This window comes from Micromys minutus (genome assembly GCF_963924665.1).
Source record: "Micromys minutus genome assembly, chromosome: 5".
Classification (NCBI taxonomy): domain Eukaryota; kingdom Metazoa; phylum Chordata; class Mammalia; order Rodentia; family Muridae; genus Micromys; species Micromys minutus.
The window spans coordinates 60532391-60549885 of NC_137974.1; the positions used below are offsets into that span (position 1 = coordinate 60532391).

At 43.9% G+C, this 17495-nt stretch overlaps 1 protein-coding gene across 2 annotated transcripts in view; it reads right to left on the minus strand.

Moving 5' to 3' along the window:
• CYP39A1 (cytochrome P450 family 39 subfamily A member 1) overlaps positions 1–17495 on the minus strand; it is a gene marked incomplete at both ends in the record, with an annotated part of 84466 nt that overhangs the window by 51581 nt on the left and 15390 nt on the right. For both annotated transcript variants that reach the window (XM_080916942.1, XM_080916941.1), the window contains 3 exons: positions 5408–5498; positions 15049–15153; positions 16536–16626. In XM_080916942.1, coding sequence (XP_080773068.1) covers positions 5408–5498; positions 15049–15153; positions 16536–16626 — 287 coding nt within the window. The remainder of the gene's footprint in view (positions 1–5407; positions 5499–15048; positions 15154–16535; positions 16627–17495) is intronic.

Here is a 17495-nt window from a genome sequence, read left to right on the forward strand (position 1 = left end):
CCTTTGGATTTTGCTAGTTTGCTGACATGTTCGTATTTATTATCGACATCAAGAGCAGTCTGTGCTTGCACCTGGCCACCCTACAGTGTCGGCATGCTCCATCGGGGTCGCTGTTCCTTCCGAATGCAACGGGGCCCAAAACAAAAGCTAAACAAACAAAAATGTTATTGGCGGTGGGTAAGATTTCTCTTGTTTCCTCCAAAGTCACAAACTCCATGACTAACAGGATGAAAATACACAGCTCTGCTTCTGACTCTAAACCAACAGACTTTTTTTTTTTTTTTTTAGTCTTATGTTTGTGTATGGATGTGTGCTCATGAATACAGAGTCCAGAAGGGGCACTGCACACCCTAGAGTAGAAGTTAAAAGAGCTTGTGTATCGCCCGATGTGGTACTGGGAGTGGTACTCTTGACTTCTGTAAGAGCAGGGAGGGCTCTTAACCACCGAGATTCCTCTCCAGCCCCCAAGCGGACATTTCCGCACGCATGTTATATGACTTGCATGTGCTTCAAGAATTCAATCCTGCCTAGGTGTATTTGTGTTGATAAACCCTATTCCTTGAAAATCGGCAGGGGCGGGAGGGAGATAGACTTGATAGGTTATTCTTGGTAACGAATAAATATGTATACATGAATGCATATGTGAATGCATTAACAATTGGAGAAAAGAAACCAGAAATTTGAAGGCGAGTGGGGGGGTTAGGAGGGCTTAGAGGGGGGAAAGGTTGCAATTAAATTAGAATCATAAAGTTAAACAAATTTCTCATCTTGAAATAAAGCACGGTAAAATTATGGGCCGAAAAAGGAGGTACTGAGAACGCATGGACCTGTGGTTATAAAATGAAGTGAGTACATACAAATATGATAAAGTAAAGTATAGGAAGTGTATGGGGGGAAAAAATCACACACTGGTGACTCTTATCCGCTCTCTGCTTGTTGTTAAGACTGAGCAAGCATTGCTGATGGGCAAATTCCCAGCCAGGAACTCCTACATGAGGAGCAAAAATGGCCTCTCATGCAGTGGACACAGAACCTAAATACTAAAAGCACAGATTAGTTTAGGTTGTCTGCCAAGGAGCAGGAGTGCTCCTGCTGGATCTCTAGGCATCTGCGGACCAGTGGCACTTGATTGTGGCACTTCACTGTTACCTTGAGAAGACAATGCAATGTGAAATGGATAGATGTTTCTAGAAGCATCTAAACGTGGGCGTCAGTGTTCTACCAGGATGAAGAAAGTAAACCCGATGGTGGGTAGGTGTGATGCTACTTCAACAAACCAGCCCCTGCGGCGGTACAGCCTGTGCTCCCAGCACATGGAAGGATTCCTGCAAATCAGAGGTGAGCCTGGACTTCTCCGTGAGTTCAAGGATAGCCTGGGATTCACTGAAAACCCTATCTCACAGACAAAACAAGATAAAGATGTATGCTCGAAAGAATAAATAATAACTAATACATAACTTAATATGTGGCTTAATTTAAAGCCAAGGGATAAGTAATTTAATTTTATTCTTCAGTTCTGCGGGCAAAGCAATGCTCACCCTTCTGAGAATAGATGAGACGTTAAAGGAGATAGATATTTGGGGGAAAGTTCATTGAAACAGACAATCTGTGTCTCACTGAACTATCAGTTTGTAGATTCTGTAACTTAAAAATAAACAAATAAAGGGAATAAACAAGTGTTTCTGGCTAGCACATAGACACTGCATTGTGTTTAACACTGCCCGCTGTGGGCCAGAGAGATGGTTCGTCTAAGCTAAGGGGGCTGGCTGTGCACACAGGGTTGGAGTTTGACTTCCAGAACCACAGTAAGCCAGTTCAGTGAACGTCTGTCACTCCAGCGCCAGAGTAGCTGGAGACTGGGATCCCTGAGAACCGCAGGCTTCCAGGCTAGCTACGGAAACACAAGCTCCAAGCTCAGTGAGAGACCCTGTCACAGTGAGCAAGGCTGGACAGAGAACAGCTGACACCCTCCTTTGGCCTCTGCATGTGTTCTCTGTAGAGCTACTTGTACACACACACACACACACACACACACACACACACACCTACACACCTATGACCACACACACTTACATATTTATTAATTAAAAGGGAGGAAAGGACAAGCTAATGAAATGAAGAAAAGGAGACTAAGATTTTAATTTGCTTGGTACCAATTTCAGATTTCGCAGGCTGAAGTTCCTAGGGACACAATGTCATTTAGTGTCCTCTGCCAGTGTCACCGCGTGCTTGGCATCAGTGGGCATACTGGGCTTGCCAGACAGTCAGAGATTCTGGCTATGCCTTCCGGGCACAGCATGTCCGGGCCTCCTGGAAATTCCACAACGTTTTAACACATTTGTTAAGAGTGAAACAAACAAACAGACAGCGGCAGAGATCTGCAGGCGTGAGCTCCTGCTGGAAACTGCTCACAATACACAGAGACAAGCAGAACCAGAGATCTGGAGAAGGAAGCAGGCCCAGGTGCTGGAAAATGAACGGAATCACAGGACAGAAAGGAGCAGGGGTCACCGCAGCATGAGAAAGGGAGAGGAAAAGGATGCATCTCCACAGAGTGTCTGCTGGGATCTTCACATTAGTCTGGGGAGAAAGGTGTCTGGAGTGGCTTTGACAAGATCTGTACTCCTATATGACAGAGGCCATTCATTTGTCCGGGGCTGTACTCATGCTCCAGAAAGTTCCAAAAACACGCTAGGCTTCCTGCTGGGGCTGTCCATGAGGCTCTGCACCAGTAGAGACTAGGAACTAAGGCAGGATTCTCAATGGCTGACAGAATGCTAGAAGCACCTGGCATGCACACAGTTGGAGGCCCACAGATGCTGAAAGCACCTGGCATGCACACAGTAGGAGGCCCACAGATGCTGAAAGCACCTGGCATGCACACAGTTGGAGGCCCACAGATGCTGAAAGCACCTGGCATGCACACAGTAGGAGGCCCACAGATGCTGAAAGCACCTGGCATGCACACAGTAGGAGGCACATGGATTTATAGTATAAATGAATCTGTGCTCAGTTTTGAAGAACCCACTATACTCACTTCACTGACTTTAGGGAACACACATGCTAAGTACATAATATGAGGATCTGAAATCACAGTAACCAGTTTCTCACAGCATGTCTCACTGGCAGCTGGAGCGATGGCTCAGTGGCTAAGAGTTCAAGCTGCTGCTCTTGCAAAGGATCCAAGTTCAGCTCCCTATGCCCACATCAGCCGGCTCACAACTGCCTGTGACTCCAGCTACAGGAGATGTGACTCCCTTCTGTGGGTGCCTGCTCTCGCATGCTTATACTCACATGCAGACATATGAATAGCCACATGTTTAAAAGCACAAAAAAGCTTTAAAAATATAAAAAGAAATATCTTTCTATATCTATCCATTTACCATCTAGTTATACACATAATAACCTATCATCTATCCATCTATCCAACTGTTTATTGGTTCTGGTTTTCTGAAGAATACTTGGTAATACAGCGCACTTTAATATCCCTCCTTGACATCTTCCTTTGTATAGATTCATGGGTATCTTCCTCAATTTCATGGCCTTGTGGCCTCCCCTGCATCTAAATTTCTGAGCCAATACAACTTAGCCATGGATGGTTCTGGAACTATTTTATTTATTCACAGATCCCTGAGCTACCCCCATATACATATATTTTTAAGTTTTATATTTTTATGAGTTGTTTTCTATTCTACAGTAATGACTTAAAATGGAAATCATCAATACAGCTTAGCTCTTACCATAAAACCCTGTTTGAAGGAATGGTTTCCTGTTAAGAGGGAATAACAAGTTTTGAGAATAACTCAGGGTACAAAGGAGAAATGGGGTTTTCTCTCCTTACACCAGAATGGTGTCTAAGAGCTCCAAATTCAAACCTTGAGGACACTCGAGATTAATGCCACAATCCAGTGTGACCTCTGGGTCTCTTGGCTTCATTATCCCTACCACTCTCTTTCTAGCCTTATATTCTCCAAAGGCTAGGAGTCTAGAGAACTTGATGTCTGGAAAGACGCCAGTAAATGAGGACAGAGTGTGTGAGTCAGTGTGCTTGCTGTTCGTTTATTTGTCTGTAGAGACGCACTCACCTGCAGACACACACCCACCTGCAGACATACACCCACCCACCTGTAGACACATGCTTTCCTGCAGATGCATGCCACCTGCAGACACACCCATCTGCAGACCCACACTCACCTGTAGACACACGCTCACCTGTAGAGGCACCCTCACCTGCAGACGCTCACCCACCTGCAGATGCAGACACATCTGTAGACACATGCTCACCTGCAGACGCTCACCCACCTGCAGATGCAGACACATCTGTAGACACATGCTCACCTGTAGAGGCACCCTCACCTGCAGATGCTCACCCACCTGCAGATGCACACACACCTGTAGACACATGCTCACCTGCAGATGCTCACCCACCTGCAGATGCACACACACCTGAGGACACATGCTCACCTGTAGAGGCATCCTCACCTGCAGACGCTCACCCACCTGCAGATGCAGACACATCTGTAGACACACGCTCACCTGTAGAGGCACCCTCACCTGCAGATGCTCACCCACCTGCAGATGCAGACACATCTGTAGACACATGCTCACCTGCAGATGCTCACCCACCTGCAGATGCTCACTCACCTGTAGACACATGCTCACCTGTAGAGGCACCCTCACCTGCCGATGCTCACCCACCTGCAGATGCACACACACCTGCGGACACATGCTCACCTATAGAGGCATCCTCACCTGCAGATGCTCACCCACCTGCAGATGCATATCTTTGCACATCTCTGATCAGTTCTACAAACCTGAAGCTCTTTGCAGGGCAATGGCCTTTCTTTATACTCACCAGAGTGTTTCTGTGAGCACCCCTACTTCTCAATGGTTCTAATGCTCACATCTCCACATGATAAAAGCATAGCACAGCTGGGTTCGCCTTCCAGGCCAGCATGACCAGGGCATTGCTTAGGTACCCGTGCTGGTCAAGTTTGTTTGGCTTTGGGAAAAACTCCAAACAAAATATTTTCAAAATGATATTTTTAGCCATTATGCGGGAGGCGAGGGAGGGACAACTTTAACTGGCATCATATCTTATACAATATTATACTTTTGGGAAAAAATTAAATTGGTTTTAATTTTTCTTATCACAGACCATGATTTTATATGTTAAGCACTAGGATTACAACTGTGTGCCACAATTCCACACTTTAAAAAAAAAAAAAAAAAAAAATGTGTGCTGGAGACTCAACAAGTGTAGGTCCTTCCTCATGCTGCGTAGCCAGCATCTTATCAACTGAGCCATGTCCCCAACCCTGACCCCTGATTTTCAAACATGGCAGACATTTGAGATCAAACCCAAATACACTAGATGTGCCCTTGATTTTGTAAATTAATTTAGTACCTGCAGTGCCAAACACAGAAGATATGCTTTCTAAAATAGTCCTGTGGAGATTGGGTTGAGACAGGATATATGCAAGTGTCCAGAATGCAATCTGCAAAAGAGGAACATGCACAACATGAAACCGTCTCACAAGGTAAACACAGGCAGTTAGTGTTAGACATGGACGGTTGATACAAGGTAAACACAGGCAGTGTTAGCCATGGATGGTTGAAGGAAGCAAGAACCTCAAAAGCACACTGTTATGAGCTGGAGAGATGGCTTAGCACTCAAGAGCTGCCCTTCTGAAGGACACGGGTCCCATCCTCAAAACCTAGACCTACAGCTCACAGCCATTTGTAATTTCAGTTCTGGAGGATCTTACACCCTCTTCTGGCCTCTGTGGGCATTGCATCTATGTGGTACTGAGACATACCAGTAAAACACCCCTACAAATAAAATAAAAATAAATGGAAAAACACTGTTTTTGAAGCATGCTATTAAATAACACCACTCAAAACTACTAGATTTAAAGAACAAGACCAGTATCATATACCTCTTAGAGGTCAGATCTATAACTGACTATTGCTATAGTTTAGCTGTAGTATTTATAGAGAATATCTTTGCTGAACTAGGGAAGGTTTCAGGATTGTTTACTAATGTAACATAAAATGTCATGTAGGCATACATTAAATATTTGGAACAAATCATAATACATAAGAATGTTAATACAAATGAAAATATTATCATGGTTTAATTCCCTTAAAATACAAATGAAGCAGCAGAGAGTGTTAGTACATGGTCATCTCAGCACTAGGGAAGTAGAGGCAGGGGGATTGCCGTGAGCTCGAAGACAGCTTGGTATGCACATGAATGGCATAGCAGGAAGACCTATACAGCAAGCCTATGTGGAGAGCGAGAGACAGTGTGAGAATGAGCCAGGAAATGTTCTTCTTGCACATAAAGCATATGAGTTTTAAATAATCCTGGGAAGCCACGCTTAAATCTCATTAGGTAAATTATGAGGAGCTGGAGAGACAGACACTTGTATGGTATGGACAAACAAGGTCATGGGTTCAATATCCAGCATTCCCCCCAAATTAAAATAAGCCAAAGTGTGAGAGCTCACTACAAGAAAAATAAAGCCACATGTCACCCAAGTACATCTGTAACGTCTTCCTTTGTGGCCTCTTGGGATTAGGAGGTATAGAAAGTAATTTTCAGTGCTCGGTGGTAACTCAGGATAATATATGATGAATGCTTTCCTACTTGCTATTCATAGGAGCTTGAAACCTCAGCCTAGGCTTTTCAAACCAAGCTGAATGCAGCTGCCTCCAACACAGCTTAGACAGCAAAGATCTCTATCGGAACTGTAATAAATTACAAATGTCTCCGATTTAGTATACTACATCCATCTTTTCGATCGGCTGAGATTCCTGCTTCTAGCCTGGCCCACTCAGCCACCCAGCTTTGAATGCTTCTGTGAATTAGCTTTTCTGTCAGTGCTTCTGTCCTCCAAATAAATGCCCTATAACAGCCTCACGCTTATGATTTTATCCAAGGGTTAGTGCATTTGGGGGGACAGTTTTCTTCATTTAATATTTATCAAAACAAAGTAGTTTGAATTAAAAAAGAGAGTCTTTCATATCTTCCCTCGATAAGATGTATAAGATAAAACTGTTCATCTTAAAAATGGGCGTCCCGCTGAGGTGAAAGATTTGCTTTGAAGGCTAGACAATACAGGGATGCATAAAATCCTGAGAAGCCTGGAGTTTCCTTTTGCCTTTCTCCCTATAAGCATCTTTTGTGTTAAAAAAGAGATCATGAACTTTCGAGACAATGGAGGTGGGTACAAGGAGGAAGCAGGGGACAAGGGCAGTAAGGAAACAACAGAAATGCAGTGATGTATGAAATTCTGAAAAATGAAAAGTTTAAAGAAAAATAAATAACCGTAAGTGGCAAAAAAAACCAAAAAAGCAAAACAAACAAACAAACCAATAAAAAAAGGAAAGATTCTTGAAATCAATTCCGAGATGACTGAGGTAACACTTTGTATGACCAGAAGTCTTTCCGTTTCTCTGTGCCTGGTGAAACGGCTATCCCATGAAATGATCCATTCCTCCCCCGTGTGGTCAAAAGAGGAAGTGCAGCATTGAAGGGTGCACTGAGCTGGAAGCCTGTGCAGAGTAGGAAGACCAAGGCGCCTGCACAGCAGGCCTTCTAGGGCAGCATCCAGAGGACTCAGCCTGGAGATTATCTAGTTTATCCTCCCACAATGTCCAGGCCACTCTCCCCTGGGTCTTTTCTCGGGTTCTTCCTGAGAGCTACCAGTGGACATGCTAAGCTATTGGATTTGATCAATAATCACTCCACACTCAGTTCATCGTATCTGAAGTCAGAGTCCTCACTGGAGAAAGAATTCCCATAATGCTCCTAGATCTTCAGCAACACAAGAAAAGCTCCGAGGTCCTGCCTGACTGGTGCCGGACTGGTTTTGAGAACCATAAATCCTGGGTGCCGTTTCTTTTTATGGCAAACACTAGAATTCAAGTCAGTGGCAAATGGCTGCACAATGGTATCAAGTGTCCTTTTCTCTTCTCAGACTAAAGTCTGCTGCTTTCTACCTTTGAGACGGAGCGTGTGAGGATTGGCGAGCCAGCTATGAGATTAACAGTACTTGTTACTCTTGCAGAGGACCTGGGTTCAGTTTCTAGTACCCAAGTAGCAGCTTCCAGTACCCAGAAGACTAGTACCAGGGGAACCTGATGTCAGCTGACCACCACAAGAATTAGGTATGTACATAGTACATATGTGTGTGGGTAAAACACTCACACATAAAGTAAAAGAAACTGAAACAAAACAGTATACTTGTCATATAGTGGTACAGAATGGCAATACCAGGAGGCAGGAGGTAAGGACATCCCATAGCCAGTGGGAGGCCAGCCTGGGCTAGGTGACTATGTGAGACTTTGCCTTCCCCTGTGATAGTTAGGGGAGAGGAAGTACTTCTTTCTTTCAGAGGTTCCCCAAGAGGGGTCCCGCGGAGCTGCTGTAATACCTGATCACTGCATGGAGTGGTCAGAGGAAGCTTCTGTTCTGTCTAGCTCCAAAAGTCCAATTAGTATGCTGTCCTCAGATAGAGGACATATCTGATATGAAACTGAGAAGAAAAGGTATCACACTTCACCTTAGCCAAAAGGACAAGAAGTGATTTCTTTCCTTCTTTAAATAAAAAGTGTTAGGTAATGTGGCACATGCCTGTAACCCTAGACTTGAAAAACTGAAGCAAAGGGATCATGAGTTCAAGGCCAGCCTGGAATATTGTCTTGATAAAGAACAAAACAGAATACAGTAAAGTTGATAAAAATGTTTCTATGCAATAATGAATCTAAAAGCAAAAGTGGCCCTAAGGTCACTGACACATTTGGAAAAGGATTTCAAAAGTTCTGCCCAATGGAGTAATGATATTACGCCAACTGGGTCAAGTCCATTGTCACAGTGCAGAAAGGAGAGCTCTGGTCACTAAAATGCAGAGCACCAACACAAAGCCATTTGTTGGGGAGTTAAGAGCAAACTTGAGAAGAGGTGAGGAAGGAGGCTCTGAGGCTGGCTGCATCCTAGGGACTGAGGCATGCATTTCTTCAACAGCATCTAAGAGAAGATTCGATGGGTGCTGGGGGAGTTTAAGTTCACTGAATACGTAGCCCTGGACCTCCTACTTCAGACCCTAGTGTGTCAATATCAGGAGTGCTCCAAACCCCCATGTGTGAGGAAAGAAAGACAATACACAGCAAAATAGCTCAAGACAACACTGTGCCCTTGGAAACAGCAGCAAGGTAAACCATTTCTAACAGGTGCTACCCCAACTTATCCCACAACGTAAAAGTTTATACAGTGGGAAGGAGAAGATAGAAGTCGAGCCACAGCAATTTAACTTAGAGAGCAAGTTCAACTGGGAACTCTAGCTGCTGTAACTTCCCCATTTGGTTTCTGAGAGCTGTTGTGAGCACCTAATTTGATGATGTCATCTCTCTGTGTTGCTGTTGTTCTTTTACTTGGTAGCATCACCTGAGAGAACGCTGCTCTGGTTGAGACTCTTTCTGTGGGGAACTGACATTGGGTATCTTAAAATGCTTCCCAGTTGATTTCTGCTGGATGTCTTGACTATCTGATTTGATGGTTTCGTATGTATCTGTCTGTCCATCCATCATCCATCCATCCATCCATCCATCCATCTATCCATCTATCCATCCATCCATCATCCATCCATCCACCATCTATCCATCCATTCATCTATCCATCATCCATCCATCCATCATCCATCCATCCATCCATCCATCCATCCATCATCCATCCATCCATCCATCTATCCATCCATCCATCATCTACACATCATTTTTCTATTTATTTTTTTCCCCATTGGTGTGTTATATACTTAAAAAATGAACTCATTTAATATTCAAAGTGATGGCTATCCTAGATCATTTTCTGAAACAAATGAAGGACAAATCTCTATAATATCCCAGATAATCTTCATTCAATCACACATGGGCCACGATGCCATTAGCCCTGAGAGGAATGAGGGCCACACTGGCTGATAAGCATGGTTAGAACTTCAGGGTAGCAGCAGATAAAAATGTCAAAAATCAGCTTTGGTATTGTTTGCTTTTTATTGAGAAATGTTCTAGAAAGTCCATTTTTTAGCCAGGAACATCTGAGACTTAGTAAAATTATCTTCCATCAAGATAATCTCATGAGGTATGGCCAATACCTTGAGATGGTCTGTCAAAGCACACCTAGGCCACAACAAAGCCTCCTGGTAGACTGGTAGCAATCCCATCTAAAGAACAGGCTGTGAGTCCTATGGGCTTCAAGGTAGGAGAGAAAATACTGATCCCATCTGAGCCCAGGAAGTTACCCACCCAACATTTATAGCTCTTGGGGCTTCTTTAGCAATGGGTGATCCTAAAAGCAAAAATAGCAGAGCCATGCCTTTCCTGGCCATTGATGGGTTATGGTGGCTCATGGAAAAGGCACTATTAGGAGGTGTGACCTTTTGGGGGCAGCTGTGGTGTTGTTGAAGGAAATGTGTCACTGGAGTGGGCATTAAGGTCTCAGATGCTTGAGCCAGGCCCACTGTGGCATCATTCTCTTCCTGCTGCCTGCTGATCCAGATGTAGAACTCTCAGCGATCTCTCCAGCACCATGCATACCTGTACACCACTGTGCTTCCCACCATCATGACAATGGACTAAGCCTCTGAACTATAAGTCAGCCTCACAAGAGTTTTCCATCATAAGAGTTGCCATGGTCGTTGTGTTTCTTCAGAGAAGTAAAATCCTAACTAAAACAGAAGTTGATACCAGAAGTGGGGTATTACTCTGATTGGCCTGGCCATGCTTTTGTGAGAAATGTGGACTTTGGGACTTTGAATTTGAAACTCAACTGAATCTTTTAAGTAAGGCTTTATTTACCATCCTAATAGAAGCATAGAAGACAATGGTGTGGAAGATGATTTGAACTGTGAGGCCCTGGCTCAAGATGCTTCAGAGGAGAAATGTATCTGTGTGTGGCTTAGAGATGGTTCTCGTAATATTTTGGTGAAAAAATGTGGTTGCTTTCTGCCCTTGTTCAAAACTAAATAAACAAATAAAAAAAGTCCCTGAGGCTAAATTGAGGAGTTTGGAATTAATTGCTTTCGCAGGGGAAATCTCAAAACAGCCCAGAATCGACTCTGCCATGTGGTTATTATAGCTCATTCTCATGAAGATGTGTAATGAAAAGGAGCAAGGTGCACAAGGAAAAATACCAAAATGAGTAATTCAAGAAGAAAAGAGGTACCAGGAAATGGAATTGAGCTAAATACTGTGCTCAAGGGGAAAAAAACAGATAAAAGAAAACTGTGAGGTTAAATAGAATAAAGGAAATAGTGACCTCAGGGCAAGATCCCACCCAGCTAAGCTTCCAACTTGTGAAAAGGAATTAAAGAAAAGTGTAGGTCCCAATGTGGGAGTTTATATCTTTAATCCTGGCACTCTGGAGGCAGAGGCAGGTGGATCTTTGAGTCTGAGGCCAGTGTGGTCTACAGGTCAAGTTTCAGGACATCCAAGCTTGGGCAACAAAAGGAAAGCATCAAAAGCAGAAAGCTCCTGAAGACATAATTGAACAGGGGAACCAAGCTTTAACCCCAGTAAGCAGCAAAACATGGCAACTCTGGCCACATGCTTTTGACTTTAGAGTCAAGGATAGAAGAAAAGAGTTCTGGACTCTCCCTCCATGACTATGGAAACCCAGTGAGGTGTGCTTCAAAGGTATCATTGCCTGAAGGCCTAGAGAGGTCATTGTGTGCAGGTGAAGCCTGGATTGCCTTGAAAACCCCAACATGTTGGAGATGCCAGAGTCATGGGATAGCTCCTGAAGAAAGCTGCTAACAAGGAGTGGGACCAGCCCAAGAGAGAGAAGTATGTAGCAGTCAACAAAGGTGAAAGGAGTTGGAGAAGTGAAGAGTTCTTTGAAATCGGATGTGGAAATGAGAGTTTGGAATTTGCCCATTTGGTTTTTGCTATTGCATTGGTCCAGTATTTCCTCACCATGATTTCTTTTGAAATGGTAATGCATATACTATGCCACTGTATATTGAAAGTATGTGATCTGATTTTCATTTTGATTTCACAGGGGATTGCAGTTAAGAGATTGCTATGGGTCTCAGAAGAGACTTGGAACTTTTTTAGGGTTGAGACTAATATGGGTTCTTTTAAAGTTGGGCTTAATGCATTTCTGCATTTTAATATGGCTACAAGCCTATGGGGACCATGGTATGATAATGGACTAAACCTCTGAATTATATAAGCCAGCCCCAGTTAAATGTTTTTCTTTATAGAAATTGCTATGGTCATGGTGTCTCTTCACAGCAATAAAACCCTACTGCAGTAGCCTGAATATGCTTGGTGCAGGGAATGGCAGGCACTATTAGAAGTTGTAGCCTTGTTGGAGGAAGTGTGTCATTGTGGGGGTGGGTTTTGAGACCCTCCTCCTATGGAAAGTCTGATCCAGGCTTCCTTTGGATGAAGATGTAGAACTCTCAGCTCCTCCAGCACCATGCTTGCCTAGACATCGCTGTGCTTCCTGCCATGATGATAATGGACTGAACCTGTAAGCCAGCTCCAATTAAGTATTGTCCTCTATAAGAGTTGGTCATGGTGTCTCTTCACAGCAACAGAAAAAGCCTAAGACACCTACCTAAGACATGGGTCAAGCACTTGGGACATATAGCAGTCTATATTCATTATTATTGGGCTCTTGAAAGAAGCCTTTGATTTCAACAAGGGTGGTATACAACGAGGATATGTACAACACACTTATTATTTAATGAGCTCCAATGTTGTTAAGCACTTTTTATTATTTCCAGTAAAATCCTCCCAACCATCCTTGGAGGCAGTTCAGATGAGGACACCAACGCAGGCTGGGAGAGGTTAAAGGAGCATGTGGCCCACTGTCACCCAGCTATGGGAACTGGCTTCAGATCTGATGCAAAGGCCTTTCCAAGGTCTCTGCTCATGCTTCACACTGCCTCTGGGAGAGGCCAACAAGGAAGGTCCAGCAAGATGAAACCTTGAGTCATCAGACACGTCCTTTCAGACCAGCACCGGGTCCAATCTCAAAGGACAGACCTCTGTGTCTGATCAATAGCGCTTTGTGTGGCTTTCTTCAGGGGGACTTTTCTGGTGAGGTCCTGAGAACTAATCCTCTGACTGTGGCTGTTGTGTGCATGTTTGGGAAGTTGCTCTTTAGTTTTGATGTAGCTCAGTCAGTTAGCTGAGAAGAGTCAAAGAAGAATATCAGAGCATATAGAGTAGGGGGAAATCATGGGCTCTTCACCTGGCGGGCACTCAGGGCTGGCACCCATTTGAGTAGCAATGCTGGGATATCAGCCTCTGTGCTCTGTTCTTTACAATAGGATGCAAGAAGTACAGTTACTGGGACCTAGAAATCCCCTTCAGAAATAGGAAGGAGAAATGTGTAATGCTTACAACTTGGTTTTATTTCTAATTGTTAAAGAAGGGTGGGGGGAGTGACCATAGTTACCAGAGAAGGACTGGGTGCTCCTATATCCTCCACCACAAATACAGGCAGACATTTTATACTGCAGCCTGCACAAGGAGTCAGAGCAGACAAAGCAGAGAATCTCAGTTGGCTCTCCTAGCTTTAACCTAGTTCACAGTAGCTTTGAAAGAAAATACACACACACACACACACAGAGAGAGAGAGAGAGAGAGAGAGACTCACAGACACACAGACACACAGACACACAGACAGAGAGAGATGCAGATGGGAAACAGGGAAGAAGGAAGGAAGTAACAGAAATGGGGTCAAGGGGAGGTAATGAGGGTGACCATAAGCCACATTCAATGGTATACATGGATAAAGATGTCCTAGAGAACTCCATTATTTGGCTCACTTATTAAAATAAAAATAATAATCTGAAATGGTTGCTCAATACTGTGTGTCCTGTCTATACAATCTTAGGCCTAGTTTCAAGGGCAGCCTGGGACTACATAGCAAGACTTTGTGAATCAAAGCAAAAACTAAATTAGTCAATTAAAACAAGTACCTAAAAATAAATAGCTTTTATGGGTCCCTGTTATCTTTATATATGTAGTGAATTTCAATGCCACAGGCCCCATTCACAGAGATTCTTATTAAACCAGGGGGCCAAGAAATACAAACAGTATTGGTATTTGGGAGGAGAGGGAGAGCTCACATTCAATGGACACTGACTAGCACATCTTTAGGGCATCACATGCACACAGAGACTGTGTAGGCAAATGAGCAACTCATGCCTAGGACCATGTCAGAAGTTTTACACTCACATTCATTCTCCCTCTTCCGTCCCCCTTCTCTCCCCTCTTCCTGTAAAGGAAATTGAGACAGGGAGATTTTCCATAGCTACCGCTATGGCTGGAGATAAGCAATTCCATAGGAAACCATCACCTTGGCTCAAAGCTGGTGCTAGGCTTCGTCCAGCTGCACAGCACACAGAGCCCACAGCCTAACAGAGTCAGAGCTCCTTACACAGTGCACAGAGGACCACAAAGGGCAAGTTTTCCTTGGGCAAGTTGAACACCAGGGGGAAGAATTCTCTCTGGATGTACACTTTGCCCCCTTAGTATTTGGGGGTGGGTTTGGGGGAGCACTGGGGGTTTTGATGTGTATATGTGAATTCTATACATGCTGGGGAGAGGCATGTACATGTCTGGTGTATTTGCATGTGTGTCTGTGCATATATTGATGCCTTCCTCACTGAGACAGGGTTTCTTACTGAACCCCAAGGTCACTGAGCAGGCTTGATCCCAGCTTGATCCCAGCTTGGCCCAGGGATCCCAGGTCTTAACTTCTCAAGCACTGGCAGCTTGCCACACCCATCAGGATTCATGAACTCTGGTCCTGTATCTCATGAGGCAAGCATTTCATCCACTGAACCACCTAGCCATCTTCTACCAAGCACAAATCTTATCCCAATCCATCGCCATCTTTTTGTTTCCCCACGTTAGTGAAGAACTGAAGAGCGAGAGAGAAAGAAAATAATGCCAAACAAAACCAACAACAGCAACAATAACAAACGCTAGACAAATGAAAGAGCTCCTTGTTGTCTCCCACGTACTTACAGGAGCAGCATTGGCCAGAGAAGCCCAAAGCAAGACAAGTCCGTAATTCGGACTGTGTTGACGCGTCTCCATCTCCACTGTTTCCAGCACAGCCTGCAAGAGGGTCTGTGGGGAAATAAATGACTGTTGTTAGACCACAGCTACGTGACAAAGATTGATGTCCACAAACAAGAAATCAGTCTATTATCTTTCCTCTGGGGGTGTTCTACTTGTGTGTGTAAGAGTATGTGTGCAAGTGCATGTGCACAGGGAGGTCAGAGGTCAACACTGACTGTCTCTCCTTCATCATGTTCCACATTTGTTTTTGAGACACAGTCTCTCGCTGAACCGGAAGCTCCTTAGTCCTGCTATTCCGGCAGGCCAATGAGCTTTAGGGAATCCAACCTGTACCCAGTTGCTAGGGATACTGGCATGTGTCTCTACATACAGATTTTTTTCTTTTTACATGTGCGTTCTGAAGATCCCAAACTCAGATTCTCAAGCTTGCTCATTAAGCACTTGGCCTAGACCGAGCCATGACCCTGAGATCATTCAGTTGTTTTGAATCCAGTAGATACTGTGTCTGCATTCTAAGGCATGTGTGCGCTGTGGGGCATCCTGGGAATGGAGAACTGGAAAATCCTGAACCTACCATCCTCCTTCCCCAGCCTTCTGAGTAGCTGGGATTTCAGGTCTTCAGGCCCAATTTCTGAATGACTATGTATTTGCTGCATACGTATTTATGGATGTGCAGGTGCATGCATGCATACACACATATATGAATGCATATGTGTGTGTGTGTGTGTGTCTGTGTGTGTGTGTGTGTGTGTGTGTGTGGGTGGGTGGGTGTCAGAAGATAGCAGCATGTGTTGTCACTCACCAGGAGCCATCTCCTACACTTTTAAAAAACATGGAGTCTTACACTGGCCTGAAGATAGAGGATTAGGCTAGTCTGTATGGCCAGTAAGCTCCAGGGACCTGCCTATCTCCACCAGTGTGGGATTATAAATACTGAACTCCATGCCCAACTTTACTACATAGGTTCTGCGATTAGTACTCTGATTCTCATTTGACAGGGGACATCCCTGAATATAATAAAGATGGTTTAAAGCAAGCCTATAGCCAACATCAGATTAAACAGAGAAAGTCAACATTTCGTCTGTGTATGGAATGGGGAGTTGCCTAACTCGAGAATTACACTGCAAAGCAACAAAGACTGTTTGACTGTAATCATCAGGCAGCCAACTGTGAGAATCAATTAAAAATCCCCAGGTTTCATTATTGGTTTTGTTGTTGTCTGTAGCATCTGTTTTGTTATTCTACAGAATAGAAGGCTTTTGTGCTGTGAGATAATAATATTAAAATGATGTGTGTAAGCATGCCCAGTGTATCGTGTGGTACCAACATTACAGCCATCCCATGCATTTCCTAGGAAAACAGTTTTGTAATAACCACTGCTTACTCCCACACTCGCCACACATATCTTAGTGAAGGAAGAGGATACTTACTCCAGCATGACCTGCAGATCCATGAGCTTTTATGACTTCAATATTTTTCTCAAACAGTGCCAAGAGCCATCTTTTGGATTTCGACCAGTTTCTGCATAAGAAAAAAATAAATCACACAAGCAGTGACTTGCAAAGGTGTTTGGGGCAACAGTCCAGGGCATAAAAGGACAGGTCTCTCTGAGAGTACAATAATTTTCTCAAATTTCTTCTTGGCCTCCGGTTAGAATTTCCGAAGAGACCCACTCTTGAATTATGAGGTAAAACTGAGGGGCAAGACAATAGATTGCACTGGCTTTGTAAGTAGCTACTGGGATTCCTAGTGGACTCCTGTTAAAGGAGAAAATAGTTCTCTGATTGGCTGATTTATGTTCCACGTGCCTATCCAAGAGATACAAGGAGAAGGTCCAGCAGAGGTTAGACGCTGAGTAAGCTGAGCCAAGTCCATGAGCGATCATCATTATATTCCTATCCTGGCTATTACCACACCTACTGCAGGTGATCTGGTCCTCTGCAAAATTAAATGCTGAAAATTCAACACTCAGCCGGGGAACATGGCATTGAGTGATTTCATGATAGGGTGAACCCTTACCAGCGGCATCAGTGCCTTGATAAAACACTGGAAAACATTTGATTGTCTCTCCTACCCTGAAGTCACAGTCAGATTTTCATAGTCTGCCACCAAAAACAAACATAAGACTTCTCCAGGACCACCCTGCTGGTACCCCCAGATTAGATATCACAGCCTCCAAAACTATGGAAAAATACGTTTTTATTGCTTGTAAGTTACCATGTTGCCTTTGACGACTATCCAAACAGGATAAAACATAGCACAATTACCAAATATTTTTTAAAATGCAGTTATTTTTCATTGCATGTTACAAATGTTTATGTGAGCCAATGGTACCTAATGCATTTGATCACGCCTTCTGTGACCTTACAGAGGGGGCTGATTTAGCAGGG